At 48.3% G+C, this 16,036-nt stretch overlaps 1 protein-coding gene across 1 annotated transcript in view; it reads left to right on the top strand.

Moving 5' to 3' along the window:
- LOC144671550 (uncharacterized) overlaps nucleotides 1-16,036 on the top strand; it is a 56,422-nt gene that overhangs the window by 3,389 nt on the left and 36,997 nt on the right. Inside the window, exons 5-7 of the mRNA XM_078533503.1 lie at nucleotides 3,834-3,968; nucleotides 4,059-4,163; nucleotides 6,092-6,229. Coding sequence (XP_078389629.1) covers nucleotides 3,834-3,968; nucleotides 4,059-4,163; nucleotides 6,092-6,229 — 378 coding nt within the window. The remainder of the gene's footprint in view (nucleotides 1-3,833; nucleotides 3,969-4,058; nucleotides 4,164-6,091; nucleotides 6,230-16,036) is intronic.

Below are 16,036 nucleotides of genomic sequence, written 5' to 3'. Positions count from 1 at the left end.
AATTGATAGACTAATCTAGGAATGTCAGGCAAAGAGACATCAAATGAATTTTGACTCCTTCATTTCTATCTCATCAAATTGACCAAAAAGGGAGCTTTTTAGATAGATCTTCAAGGCGGAGAGAGGGGTGGAGAGGTCTAGGGAGGGAATTCCAGAGCTTAGGGCCCCAGGCAGCTGAAGGCAGGGCCGCCAATGGTGGAGCGATGGGAATCGGGGGATGGTCAAGAGGCCGGAATTGGAGGAACACAAAGATCTCAGAGGACTGTAGGGTCAGAGGAAGTTACAGAGATTGGGAGGGTTGTAGGGGCTGCTGGAGGTCACAGAGATAGGGAGGGCTGGAGAGGCTGCAGGAAGTTACAGAGATAGGGAGGGTTCTATGGACTGCAGGAGGCTACAGAGAAAGGGATGGTGATGGTGACGCGGACTGGAGGAGGCTCCAGAAATAGAGAGGGTTGTAGGGGCCAAAGGAGGTTACAGAGATTGGGACAGTTATAGGGATTGGAGGAGGTTACAGAGATCAGGAGGGTTGTGGGGACTGGATGAGGTGAGAGAGAGAGGGAGGGTTGTAAGGGCTGGAGGAATTTTTTTTTATTCATTCAAGGGATATGGGCTTTGGTGACTAGGCTAGCATTTATTGCCCACCCCCTAATCGCCCTTGAGAAGGTGGTAGTGAGCTGCCTTCTTGAACCGCTGCTGTCCCTGTGGTGTAGGTACACCCACAGTACTGTTAGGGAGGGAGTTCCAGGATTTTGACCCAGCGACAATGAAGGAATGGCCGAAAGATTTCCAAGTCAGGATGGTGAGTGGCTTGGAGGGAAACTTCCAGGTGGTGGTGTTCCCATGTGTCTGCTGCCCTTGTCCTTCTAGATGGGAGTGGTCATGTGTTTGGAAGGTGCTGTCTAAGGAGCCTAGGTGAATTTCTGCAGTGCATCTTGTAGATGGTACACACTGCTGCTGCTGTGCGCTGGTGGTGGAGGGAATGAATGTTTGTGGATCGGGTGCCAATCAAGCGGGGCTGCTTTGTCCTGGACAGTGTCAAGCTTCTTGGGTGTTGTGGGAGCTGCACTCATCCAGGCAAGTGGGGAGTATTCCATCACACTCCTGACTTGTGCCTTGTAGATGGTGGACAGGCTTTGGGGAGTCAGGAGGTGAGTTACTCGCTGCAGGATTCCTAACCTCTGACCTGCTCTTGTTGCCACAGTATTTAAATGGCTAGTGCAGTTCAGTTTCTGGTCAATGGTAACCCCAAGATGTTGACAGTGGGAGATTCAGTGATGGTAATGCCATTGAATGTCATGGGGCGATGTTTAGATTCTCTCTTGTTGGAGATGGTCATTGTCTGGCACCTGTGTGGCGCGAATGTTAGTTGTCACTCATCAGTCCAAGCCTGGATATTGTCCAGGTCTTGCTGCATTTGGACATGGACTGCTTCAGCATCTGAGGAGTCACGAATGGTGCTGAACATTGTGCAATCATCAGCGAACATCCCCATTCCTGATCTTATGATGGAAGGAAGGTCATTGATGAAGCAGCTGAAGATGGTTGGGTCGAGGACATTACCCTGAGGAACTCCTGCAGTGATGTCCTGGAGCTGAGATGGCTGATCTCCAACAACCACAACCATCTTCCTTTGTGCTCAGTATGACTCCAACCAGCGGAGAGTTTTCCCCCCTGATTCCCATTGACTCCAGTTTTGTTCGGGCTCCTTGATGCCACACTCGGTCAAATGCTGCCTTGATGTCAAGGGCAGTCACTCTCACCTCACCTCGGGAGTTCAGCTCTTTTGTCCATGTTTGAACCAAGTCTGTAATGAGGTCAGGAGCTGAGTGGCCCTGGCAGAACCCAAACTGGGCATCAGTGAGCAGGTTATTGCTAAGCAAGTGCTGCTTGATAGCACTGTTGATTACCCCTTCCATCACTTTACTGATGATGGAGAGTAGACTGATGGGGCGGTAATTGGCGGGTCGGATTTGTCCTGCATTTTTGTTTTCAAGACATACCTGGGCAATTTTCCACTTTTCTGGGTAGGTGCCAGTGTTGTAGCTGTACTGGAACAGCTTGGCTAGGGGCGCGGCAAGATCTTAAGCACAAGTCCTCAGTACCATTGCTGGAATATTGTCAGCGTCCATAGCCTTTGCAGTATCCAGTGCCTTCAGCCATTTCTTGATATCACGTGGAGTGAATTGAATTGGCTGAAGACTGGCATCTGTGAGGTTGGGGACCTGTGGAGGAGGCCAAGATGGATCATCCACTCGGCACTTCTGGCTGAAGATTGTAGCAAGTGCTTCAGCCTTATCTTTTGCTCTGACGTTTTGGGGTTCCCCATCATTGAGGACGGGGGTCTTTGTGGAGCATCCTCCTCCAGTGAGTTGCTTAATTGTCCACCACCATTCATTACTGGATGTGGCAAGTCTGGAGAGCTTAGATCTGATCCGTTGTTTGTGCAATTGTTGAGCTCTGTCTACCAGTTGCTGCTTATGCTGTTTGGCACGCAAGTAGTCCAGTGTTGTAGCATCACCAGATTGATACCTCATTTTTAGGTATGCCTGGTGCTGCTCCTGGCTTGCCCATCTGCAGCCTTCATTGAAACCACTTGAAGGGACTGGAGGAGGTTACAGAGATAGGGAGGGTTGTAGGGGTTGGAGGAGGTTACAGAGATAGGGAGGGTTGTAGGGGCTGGAGGAGGTTACAGAGATAAGAAGGGATTTAGGGGCTGGAGGAGGTTCCAGAGATAAGGAGGGCTGTAGGGGCTGGAGGAGGATACAGGGATAGGGAGGGTTGTAGGGGCTGGAGGAGGTTACAGAGTTAGAAAGGATTGTGGGGGCTGGAGGAGGTTACAGAGATAGGGAGGGTTGTAGGGGCTGGAGGAGGTTACAGAGATAGGGAGGGTTGTAGCGGCTGAAGGGGGTTACAGAGATAGGGAGGGTTGTAGCAGCTGTAGGAGTTTACAGAGATAGGGAGGGTTGTAGGGGCTGGAGGAGGTTACCGAGATAGGGAGGGTTTTTGGGGCTGGAGGAAGTTACAGAGATAGGGAGGGTTGTAGGGGCTGGAGGAGGTTACAGAGATAGGGAGGATTGTAGGGGCTGGAGGAGGTTACAGAGATAGGGAGGGTTGTAGGGGCTGGAGGAGGCTACAGAGATAGGGAGGGTTGTAGGGGCTGGAGGAGTTTACAGAGATAGGGAGGGTTGTAGGGGCTGGAGGAGGTTACAGAGATAGGGCGGGTTGTAGGGGCTGGAGGAGGTTAAGGAGATTGGTGAGGCCACACACACTCACATCTATCTCACATCCTCTCCCATCCTTCTCCATGCCAGTTAGTGGTCTCTCGGAGGGGAAAGAGAATGAGATTTCTGCTAAATTAGGGGCAGGGCTGCCCTGTGAGTTTACATCCAGTTAGGATTGGGGTGGAAATTGTCCAAATTCATTTTAGTTCAGAAGTCGATAAGCATAAGAGGGAGGAAAGGGACAGGAGGCTATTCTGATAGGTGCAGATCAAGTAAGATGGGAAGAGGACTGTGTACAACATAAATGCTGACATTGAGCAGTTGGGCCGAATGGTCTGTTTCTGTGCTGTAGATTCAGGATAAGTTTGGGAAGATCAGGGAGGGGGAATCTTGCTTTGTAAGTACAAACCTCACCTGAATTCCAATCCCAGTCTTTGGAGCTTGTTTCGTTTTGTAAATAAGTGAAGATTTCGATTTGTTCTCGGATACTGTAAGGCTCTAAGAGTTCCTCAGGGGAGCTGGGATCTGATTTAAGGGACAGAAAATTCAGTAAAACAGATGATTACACATCAGACCATCCAGAAATGAACTGTATCTTTCTCTTACCAACAGCAAATGCATATGCGGTCGTCAAAGGTTGTGTGTCCAAGAGCTTCTGTCAGTTGCCCAAACCTTTCGGAGTGCAAACCAGTTCTGACTTCCAGTGTTGTGAGGGGAACCTGTGTAACAAGGAAACAAACCTCCCAGGTACCAATCACTGGGCAGGGGATACACAGGGTACTGACATCTACTGTGTGAAGTCACTGAGTCTAATATTCTGTTTTCAATCCACTTCAGGATTGCAGTGTCACTCCTGTGTAGGGGAGCCTGGAACGTGTCAATCTCAGTCCATACAGTGCATCTCTGCAAGCTGCACGACGGCATATGTCAAACAAACCATCAGTAAGTGATCCAGGGCAAACTGTGCTTAAAACATGACAATGTTCTTTAAAAATAATATAAACTGTTCATACTTTAGGCATTACATACTACAAAACATCAATATCTATAAATCCTCTAATAACGGAGCAAAAACATCTTTTGTTTTGGTTGTAGCGGCTGAAGGAGGTTACAGAGATAGGGAGGGTTGTAGGGGCTGGGGGAGGTTACAGAGATAGGGAGGGTTGTAGGGGCTGGAGGAGGTTACAGAGATAGGGAGGGTTGTAGGGGCTGGAGGAGGTGACAGAGATAGGGAGGGGTGTAGGGGCTGGAGGAGGTTACAGAGATAGGGAGGGGTTGTAGGGGCTGGAGGAGGTTACAGAGATAGGGAGGGTTGTAGCGGCTGAAGGGGGTTACAGAGATAGGGAGGGTTGTAGCGGCTGTAGGAGGTTACAGATATAGGGAGGGTTGTAGGGGCTGAAGTGGGTTACAGAGATAGGGAGGGTTGAAGGGGTTGGAGGGGGTGACAGAGATAGGGAGGGTTGTAGGGGCTGGAGGAGGTTACAGAGATAGGGAGGGTTGTAGCGGCTGAAGGGGGTTACAGAGATAGGGAGGGTTGTAGCAGCTGTAGGAGGTTACAGAGATAGGGAGGGTTGTAGGGGCTGGAGGAGGTTACAGAGATAGGGAGGGGTATAGGGGCTGGAGGAGGTTACAGAGATAGGGAGGAGTGTAGGGGCTGGAGGAGGTTACAGAGATAGGGAGGGTTGTAGGGGCTGGAGAGGGTTACAGAGATAGGGAGTGTTGTAGCGGCTGAAGGAGGTTACAGAGATAGGGAGGGTTGTAGGGTCTGGAGGAGGTTACAGAGATAGGGAGGGGTGTAGGGGCTGGAGGAGGTTACAGAGATAGGGAGGGGTTGTAGGGGCTGGAGGAGGTTACAGAGATAGGGAGGGTTGTAGGTGATGCAGGAGGTTACAGAGATAGGGAGGGTTGTACGGGCTGGAGGAAGGTACAGAGATAGGGAGAGTTGTACGGCTGGAGGAGGTTACAGAGATAGGGAGGGTTGAAGGGGGTGGAGGGGGTGACAGAGATAGGGAGGGTTGTAGGGGATGGAGAAGGTTACAAGGATATTGAGGGTTGTAGGGGCTGGAGGAGGTTACAGAGATAGGGAGGGTTGTAGGGCTGAAGGAGGTTGCAGAGATACAGAGGGTTGAAGGGGGTGGAGGGGGTGACAGAGATAGGGCGGGTTGTAGGGGATGGAGGAGGTTACAAGGATATTGAGGGTTGTAGGAGCTGGAGGAGGTTACAGAGATAAGGAGGGTTGAAGGGGTTGGAGGGGGTGACAGAGATAGGGAGGGTTGTAGGGGCTGGAGTAGATTACAGAGATAGGGGGGGAGATAGACCATGGAGGGATTTTAAAATAATGATGTGAATCTCAAAATTACCACAAAATAGAGGTGTCTGATTGAGCTGGAATGGGCATGAGGGGCCGAATGGCCTCCCTTCTTCTTTATGATTGGCTGATTCTAATAGTGGCACAGGGTACAGGAGAGCGACAGTGCCACAGGTGGACACAACCTGTAACTGCAGTGTCACTGGGACCTGTTCATTCAGAGATTTGTTTGTATTACCGATTGCACAGCACCTTCAATGGTATGTATCAGCTCAGAAAGCGTGAAAATAAAAATCCTCATAGTACCCACACTGGGGTGAGGTGAAGTAAGGCGGGAGGAGACTCGTATGCAGCAGCACCACCATGATGGGCCAAATGGCCTGTTTGAGTAAATTCTGTGTTAATCATGAAGGACACCAACATGGGAAAGATTCTTGACGGACTGCCTTTAATGGTGCGTTGTTGCAGGTACTAACTGCCTTCAGGAGGATAGGGGCAGAAACCAGGCTGCATGGTCCTCACAGTCTGTCACTGAATAACATTCACGGTTCGATTTTCACAGATGGAATATCCCAAAACGTGACCATTAGCGGGTGTGGCAAGTGTTTTGGAGGCCTGTCCTTTAATGCTGGTGCATTCTCAGTGGAAAGAGCCGATAGATGCTGCCAGTCTGAGTTCTGCAACGATCGGGTCACTGCAGGTACAGTACAAACATAGAAACATAGAAACTAGGAGTAGGAGTAGGCCATTCGGCCCTTCGAGCCTGCTCCGCCATTCATTCTGATCGTGGCTGATCATCCAACTCAATAGCCTGCTCCCGCTTTCTCTCCATACCCTTTGATCCCTTTCATCCCAAGAGCTATATCTAACTCCTCCTTGAAAACATGCAATGTTTTGGTCTCAACTACTTTCCATGGTGGCGAATTCCACAGGCTCACCACTCTCTGGGTGAAGAAATTTCTCCTCATCTCAGTCCTAAATGGTCTGCCCCATATCCTCAGACTGTGACCCCTGACTCTGGACTCCCCCACCATCGGGAACATCCTTCCTGCATCTACCCTGTCTAGTCCTGTTAGAATTTTATAGGTTTCTATAAGATCCCCCCTCATTCTTCTGAACTCCAGCGAATATAATCTTAATCGACTCAATTTCTCCCCATATGTCAGTCCCGCCATCCCAGGAATTAGTCTGGTAAACCTTCGCTGCACTCCCTCCATAGCAAGTACATCCTTCCTCAGGTAAGGAGACCAAAACTGCACACAATATTCCAGGTGTGGTCTCACCAAGGCCCTGTACAATTGCACCAAGACATCCCTGTTCCTGTACTCTAATCCTCTGGCTATGAAGGCCAACATACCATTTGCCTTCTTTACCACCTGCTGCACCTGCATGCTTACCTTCAGCGACTGGTGTACGAGGACACCCAAGTCTCGTTGCACATTCCCCTCTCTCAAATTTATAGCCATTCAGATAATAATCTGCCTTCCCGTTTTTGTTACCAAAGTGGATAACCTCACATTTATCCACATTATACTGCATCTGCCATGCATTTGCCCACTCACTCAGCTTGTCCAAATCACACTGAAGCATCACTGCATCCTCCTCACAGCTCACCCTCCCACCCAGCTTTGTGTCATCTGCAAATTTGGAGATATTAGATTTAGTTCCTCATCTAAATCATTAATATATATTGTGAATAGCTGGGGTCCCAGCACCGATCCCTGCGGTACCCTACCAGTCACTGCCTGCCATTCGGAAAAAGACCCGTTTATTCCTGCTCTTTGTTTCCTGTCTGCCAACCAGTTTTCCATCCATCTCAATACACTACCTCCAATCACATGCGCATTAATTTTACACACTAATCTCTTATGTGGGATTTAATCGAAAGCCTTCTGAAAGTCCAAATAAACCACATCCACTGGCTCCCCCTCATCAACTCTACTAGTTACATTCTCGAAAAATTCCATTAGATTTGTCAAGCATGATTTCCCTTTTATAAATCCATGCTGACTCTGTCTGATTTTGCCACTGTTTTCCTAGTGCTCAGCTATTAAATCTTTTATAATGGACTCTAGAATTTTCCCCACTATCAATGTCAGGCTGACTGGTCTATAGTTCCCTGTTTTCTCTCTACCTCCCTTTTTAAGTAGTGGGGTTACATTAGCTACCCTCCAATCTATAGGAACAGTTCCAGAGTTTATAGAATCTCGGAAGATGACCACCAATGCATCCACTATATCTAGGGCCAGTTCCTTAAGTACCCTGGGATGTAGATTATCAGGCCCTGGGGATTTATCGGCCTTCAATCCCATCAATTTCCCCAACACCATTTCCCTACTAATACTGATTTCTTTCAGTTCCCCCCTCTCACTAAACCCTGTGTTCCCCAACATTTCTGGTATGTTATTTGTGTCCTCCTTTGTGAAGACAGAACCAAAGTATGTATTTAGTTGCTTAGCCATTTCTTTGTTCCCCATTATAAATTCCCCTGTAAGGGATCTACATTTGTCTTCACCAATCTTTTTCTCTTCACATACCTATGGAAACTTTTACAGTTAGTTTTTATGTTCTCTGCAAGCTTACTCTCGTACTCTATTTTCCCCTTAATCAATCCCTTGGTCCTCCTTTGCTGAATTCTAAACTGCTCCCAATCCTCAAGTCTGTTGTTTTTTCTGGCCAATTTGTATGCCTCTTCCATAGATCTAATACTATCTCTAATTTCCTTTGTAAACCATGGTTTGGCCACCTTTCCTGTTTTACTTTTGCGCCAGACAGGAATAAACAATTGTTGCAGTTCACCCATGCACTCTTTGAATGTTTGCCATTGCCTATCCACCGTCATCCCTTTAAGTAACGTTTCCCAATCCATCATAGCCAACTCGCGCCTCATACCATCGTAGTTTCCTTTATTAAGATTCAGGACCCTAGTCTCAGAATCAACTACATCACTCTCTGTCTTGATGAAGAATTCTATCATATTATGGTTGCTCATCCCCAAGGCACAACTAGATTGCCAATTACTCAAGAACAAAGAACAAAGAAAAGTACAGCACAGGAACAGGCCCTTCGGCCCTCCAAGCCTGCGCCGATCATATTGCCCATCAACTAAAACATTTTTCACTTCCGGGGCCCATATCCCTCTATTCCCATCCTATTCATGTATTTGTCAAGCTGCCTCTTAAACAACACTATCGTACCTGCTTCCACCACCTCCTCTGGCAGCAATTTCCAGACACTCACTACCCTCTGCGTAAAAAACTTGCCCCGCACATCTCCTCTATAGTTTTCTCCTCTCACCTTAAATTTATGTCCCCTAGTAATTGACTCTTCCACCCTGGGAAAAAGCTTCTGACTATCTGCTCTGTCCATGCCACTCATAATTTTGTAAACATCTATCAAGTCGCCCCTCAATCTCCGTTGCTCTAGTGAGAACAATCCAAGTTTCTCCAACCTCTCCTCATAGCTAATAACCTCCAGACCAGTCAGCATCCTGGTAAACCTCCTCTGCACCCTCTCCAACGCCTCCATATCCTTCTGGTAATGTGGCGACCAGAATTGCACGCAATATTCCAAGTGTGGCCTAACCAAGGTTCTATACAACTGCAGCATGACCTCCCAGCTTTTATACTCAATACCCCTGCCAATGAAGGCAAGCATGCCATATGCCTTCCTGAATACCTTATCCACCTGCGTTGCCACTTTCAGTGACCTGTGGACCTGTACACCCAGATCCCTCTGCCCCTCAATGCACTTAAGGGTTCTGCCATTTACTGTATAATTCCTGCCTGTATTAGACCTTCCAAAATACATTACTTCACATTTGTCCGGATTAAACTCCATCTGCCATTTCTCCGCCCAAGTCTCCAACCGATCTATATCCCGTTGTATCCTTTGACAATCCTCTTCACCATCTGCAACTCCTCCAACCTTAGTGTCATCTGCAAACTTACTAACTAGCCTAGTTACATTTTCCTCCAAATCATTTATGTATACTACAAACAGCAAAGGTCCCAACACTGGTATTGTCACTGGACTGGTAATCCAGAGGCCCAGGGTTCTGTCCCGCAGACCTGGGTTCAAATCCCTCCAAGGCAGATGGTGGAATTTGAATTTAAAAAAATAATAATCTGGAATTAAAAGTCTGATGATGACCGTGAAACCCATCTGGTTCACTAGTCCCCTTTAGGGAAAGAAATCTGCTGTCCTTACCTGGCCTGGAGTTTATATTGCCATCTACATGTGACTCCAGACCTACAGCAATGTGGTTGACTCTTAAACTCCCTCTAAATTAGATGCTGGCCTAGCCAGCGATGCCCACATCCCATCAGTGAATGTGAGACTACATCTGGAGTGCTGTGTGCAGTTTTGGTCTCCACATTTAAGATAAGATATACTTGCAGTGGAGGCGGTGCACCGAAGGTTCACTAGATTGGGCGGAGGTGCCTGGTCAGATGAGAGTTGTCCTATGATGAGAGGCTGAGTAAATTAGGTTTATCATATCTGGAGTTTGGAAGAATGAGAGGCGATCTCATCGAAACATAAGGTAGACACTGAAAGGCTGTTTCTGCCAACTGGGGTATCGAGAACACGAGGGAGCTGTCTCAGGATAAGGGGGCCGATCATTTCGGACTGAGATGAGGAGAAATTGCTTCACTCAAAGGGCTGTGAATCTTTGGAATTCTCTACCCCAGAGGGTTGTGGATGATCCATCTTTGGATGTATTTATGGATGGGGTAGACAGGTTTTTGGTCTTCAGGGAATGAAGGTGGTAGGTGCCCAGTGGCCGCTCCAGCTCCGAAACCCGGGCTTCCAGGAGCTGCAGCTGGAGACACTTCCCACAAACATGCTGGCCCCGGGCACTGGAAATGTTCCCGGCTTCCCACACAGAGCAGGAGGAGCACACCACGGCTTTGAGCTCTCCTGCCATGACTTACCCCTTTAAATTAAATGAAATGAAATGAGTCAACTTTACCTCAATGCCCAATGTATCTTTAATTGTTAACAGCCCAAGTTCATGGACAGAGAGAAACTCACTGCACTTTCTCAAGACAAGACGCAATGCAAATGAATATTAACACTGAGATTGTCCAACATGAGAACTGGATCGCATCCGATTACAGTTTATAATCAACTTGTATTTATGTAGCACCTCGACATAAGAGCATAAGAAATAGGAGCAAGGGGAGACCATTCGGCCCATTGAGCCTGCTCCCCCATTCAATCAGATCATGACTGATCTTCTACCTCAGCTCCACTTTCCTGCCCTACCCCATATCCTTGAATCCCCTTGCGGTCTAAAAAGTGCTATTAATGTATGGTCAAACAGCCCAAGGCACATCGGAAACATTGACAACCCAAGCCATGTAAGGAAACGTGAAGACAGGTGACCAAAGCGTTTTGAAAAATAGATGGCTTTTAAAAAGCCGTTGGAGGAGGAGAATGATGTGGAGAGGTTTAGGGAAGGAATTCCAGAGCTCAGGGCCCCCAGGCAGCTGAATGTACAGCCACCGATGATGGAGCGATGGGAATCAGGGGATGCCCAAGAGAGCAGAATTGGAGGAGTGGAGAGATTTCAGATGGTTTTAGGGGCTGGAGGAGGTTACAGAGGTAGGTAGGGTTGTAGGGGCTGGAGGCAATTACAGAGATAGGGAGGGTTGTAGGGGCTGGAGGAGGTTACAGGGATAGGGAGGGTTGTAGGGGCTGGAGGAGGTTACAGAGGTAGGTAGGGTTGTAGGGGCTGGAGGCAATTACAGAGATAGGGAGGGTTGTAGGGGCTGGAGGAGGTTACAGAGATAGGGAGGGTTGTAGGGGCTGGAGGAGGTTACAGAGATAGGGAGGGTTGTAGGGGCTGGAGGAGGTTACAGAGATAGGGAGGGTTGTAGGGGATGGAGGAGGTTGCAGAGATAGGGAGGGTTTAGGGGCTGGAGGAGATTACAGGGATAGGGAGTGTTGTAGGGGGTGGAGGAAATTACAGAGATATGGAGGGTTGTAGGGGCTGAAGGAGGTTACAGAGATAGAGAGGGTTGTAGGAACTGGAGGAAGCTACAGCGATAGGGAGGGTTATAGGGGATCGAGGAGGTTACAGAGATGGGAAGGGTTGTAGGGGCTGGAGGAGATTACTGAGATAGGGAGTGTTGCAGAGGATGGAGGAGGTTACAGAGATAGGGAGGTTTGTAGGGGTGGAGGTGGTTGCAGAGATAGGGGGTGTTGCAGAGGATGGAGGAGGTTACAGAGATAGGGAGGTTTGTAGGGGTGGAGGTGGTTGCAGAGATAGGGAGTGTTGCAGAGGATGGAGGAGGTTACAGAGATAGGGAGGTGATTCCATGAAGAGATAAAAATGCATAAGAGAAATGATGAGCAGGAATAGATCCTCTTGACCAATGAGCCTTTCTCACAAAATTGTAATCCTTGCATATCACAATGTATAAACTTCGCATCTCATCCAATACTGTTTGACCAGCTGTGAGAGGGAGTATAAATCCCAGACCAATTAGACAAGTCTTGGGGTGATATTGGTGGGTCCAGATGAGGTCAATGGGACTGAATTTCAGGAGGTTCGGGGTGGGGAAGTGCTGGAACCCACAGTTAACGTGATACAACCTGTCCACTTGGCCAAGGTGGAATTCCATCCCCTGGTTGTCTGAATTGATTGGTCTGAAAGCAGATGGGAGAATCTGACATGTATCTTCTTGTGTGTTGGTCAGAAGAAACAAACACATCCCTGAATGGCCTCGAGTGTTACGGGTGCACACGGTATTCAAGCCATGCTTGCTCAGATGTCAGGTCTCTGGTGAAATGTTTTGGGAAACAGACGAGGTGCCTTCACTCATCAGTCTTGGGTAAGTTTTAGGTTTTCCTCCGTCAGTTATCTCCAAATGTAACACCGACATAGCGTCAGCGTGACACCAACATAGTATCAGCGTGACACCGACATAGCGTCAACATAACACCAACATAGCAACAACATAACACCGACATAGCGTCAGCGTGACACAGACATCGCGTCAATCTAACACCGACATCGCGTCAGCGTGACACTGACATCGCATCAGCGTGACTCCTACATCATGTCAGCGTGACACCGACATAGTGTCAATATAATACCAAAATAGCGTCAGCATGACACCGACATAGCATCAACATAACACCGACATAGCGTCAACATAACACCGACATAGCGTCAGCGTGACACCAACATAGCGTCAGCGTGACACCAACATAGCGTCAGCGTGACACCGACACGGGTTAATCTAACACCGACATAGCGTCAGCGTGACACCGACATCGCGTCAGCGTAACACCGATATTGCATCAGCGTGACACCGACGCGGGTTAATCTAACACCGACATCGCGTCAGCGTGACACCGACATCGCATCAGCGTGACACCGACATCGCATCAGCGTGACACCGACATCGCGTCAATGTAACACCGACATCGCGTCAATGTAACACCGACATCGCGTCAATGTAACACCGACATCGCGTCAATGTAACACCGACATAGCGTCAATGTAACACCCACATAGCGTCAATGTAACACTGACATCGCGTCAATGTAACACCGACATAGCGTCAATGTAACACCCACATAGCATCAATGTAACACCGACATCGCGTCAATGTAACACCGACATAGCGTCAATGTAACACCCACATAGCGTCAATGTAACACCCACATAGCGTCAATGTAACACCGACATAGCATCAATAGAACACTGACAGAGCATCAATGTAACACCGACAGAGCATCAATGTATCACCCACGTAGCATGAATGTAATGACAACATAAGTCCAATGTTGCGCCAAACTAACACCAACCTAACACCGATATATTTTTTAGAGAATTCTATAAGGACTGGCATCATCAAAGGCTGTGCTTCTGAGAGTATCTGCAGAAACCCAGAGGTGCTGAAGTTTTACAACCAACAACCACAGCAAGACTTCTACTGCTGCCAAGCGTCCGGGTGTAATCGCTTGAATTCAGGGGTCAACACAGCACTGATTATGACACCAGCTAACACTGTGACTCTCCTCGTCCTGTTATTAATTGCTTTGATACCGGGTCTATTTTAACAAGGGTTCGAAGAAATCCATTCTGAGCTGTGATAACTTTTCGGATGGTTCTGTCAGAGGAGAGGTCAATTTTTTTTTATATTCAATGTTGTGTTTCGAAATGGGCTGCCTGAAGGGGCGGTGGAAGCAAATGTAACAGGGGGGTTTTAAAAGGGTAATTGGATAAATATTTTAAAATAAAAAATTCGTGCAGCTAATGATGAATGGGATGAAAAGGATAATGCTTTCAAAGACCCAGTACAGACATGATGGGTCAAAGGGCTGCCCTCTACGCTCGAAGGATCAATGACTTGCCTGTTGGGATCAGTAACTTAACATCAGGTGACTTTACTCCCTAATTCCAAACTACATCTCATTTCTGGGCCTCAGTATTTAGTTTGATTGGAATCACTCAATGAGAGGCACTCTGTACATACCCATCTATGGGTCAAGTTCTTGCCTTATACTAAGCCTCACTCAGTAATCTCTCTCTTCCTCTGACACATTTATACAGACATCCCCTCCACCCCTGTTCACCATGATTCAGTTGGTAACACTCAAGCCTCTGAGTCAAAGGCTGTGGATTTCAATTCAAATCCTGGAACTTGGGCACAAAATCTAGAACGACACTACTACTGAAGGACTGAGGGGATACTGCACTATCGGGGTGGGGGGTCAGTCTTTAAGGAGTGCAGCATTGTCAGAAGGTCAGGACTGAGGGAGTGCTGCACTGTTGGAATGTCAGTACTGAGGGAGTGCCGCACTGTTGGAGGGTCAGCTCTGAGGGAATGCTGCACTGTCGGAGGGTCAGTACTGAGGGAGTGCTGCACCGTCAGAGGATCAGTACTGAGGGTGTGGTTTTTATAATCATTTACGGGATGTGAGCTTTGCTGGCTGGGCCCAGCATTTATTGCCCATCCCTAGTTGCCCTTGAGAAGGTGGTGATGATCTGCCTTCTTGAACCGCTGCAGTCCCTGTGGTGTAGGTACACCCACAGTGCTGTTTAGGGAGGGAGTTCCAGGATTTTGACCCAGCAACAGTGAAGGAACGGCCGATATATTTCCAAGTCAGGATGGTGAGTGGCTTGGAGGGGAACTTCCAGGTGGTGGTGTTCCCATGTGTCTGCTGCCCTTGTCCTTCTAGATGGTAGTGGTCATGGGTTTGGAAGGTGTTGTTAAAGGAGCCTTGGTGAGTTCCTGCAGTGCATCTTGTAGATGGTACACACACTGCTGCTACTGTGCGTCGGTGGTGGAGGGAGTGAATGTTTGTGGATGTGGTGCCAATCAAGCGGGGCTGCTTTGGCCTGGACGGTGTTGAGCTCCTTCAGTGTTGTGGGAGCTGCACTCATCCAGGCAAGTGGGGAGTATTCCATCACACTGCTGACTTGTGCCTTGTAGATGGTGGACAGGCTTTGGGGACTCAGGAGGTGAGTTACTCGCTGCAGGATTCCCAGCCTCTGACCTGCTCTTGTAGCCACAGTATGTGTATGGCTGGTCCAGTTCAGTTTCGGGTCAATGGTAACCTGAGTGTGCTGATTGTAGGGGATTCAGTGATGGTAATGCCATTGAACATAAAGGGGTGATGGTTGGATTCTTTTTTGTTGGAGATGGTCATTGCCTGACACTTATGTGTCACAAATGCTACTTGCCACTTGTCAGTCCAAGCCTGGATATTGTCCAGGTCTTGCTGCATTTGGACATGGACTGCTTCAGTATCTGAGGAGTTGTGAATGGTGCTGAACATTGTGCAATCATTAGCTTAGATCTGATCCGTTGGTTGTGGGATCGCCTACCTCTGTCTATCACTTGCTGCTAATGCTGTTTGGCAAGTAGTCCTGTGTTATAGCTTCACCAGGTTGACACCTCATTTTTAGCTGTGCCTGGTGCTGCTCCTGGCACACCCTCCTGCACTCTTCATTGAACCAGGGTTGATCCCCTGGCATGATGGTAATGGTAGAGTGGGGGATATGCTGGGCCATGAGGTTACAGTTTGTGTTTGAGTGCAATTCTGCTGCTGCTGATGGCCCACAGTGCCTCATGGATGCCCAGTCTTGAGTTGCTAGATCTATTTGAAATCTATACCACCTAACACAGGGGTAGTGCCACACAACATGATGGAGGGTATCCTCAATGTGAAGGCAGGAATTCATCTCCACAATGACTGTGTGGTGTTCACTCCTACTGAAAATGTCATGGACAGATGCATCTGCGGCAGGCAGGTTGGTGAGGATGAGGTCAAGTGTGTTTTTCCCTCTTGTTGGTTCCCCTCGCCACCTGCTGCAGACCCAGTCTAGCCGCTATGTCATTTAGGACTCGACTAGCTTAGTCAGTAGTGGTGCTACCAAGCCACTCTTAGTGATGGACAATGAGGTCCCCAACCCAGAGTACATTCTGTGCCCTTGCCACCCTCAGTGCTTCCTCCAAGTGGTGTTCAACATGGTGGAGCGCTGATT

This window comes from Cetorhinus maximus, chromosome 33, assembly GCF_964194155.1.
Source record: "Cetorhinus maximus chromosome 33, sCetMax3.hap1.1, whole genome shotgun sequence".
Classification (NCBI taxonomy): Eukaryota; Metazoa; Chordata; class Chondrichthyes; order Lamniformes; family Cetorhinidae; genus Cetorhinus; species Cetorhinus maximus.
This window is presented reverse-complemented; position numbering and strand designations above follow the sequence as displayed.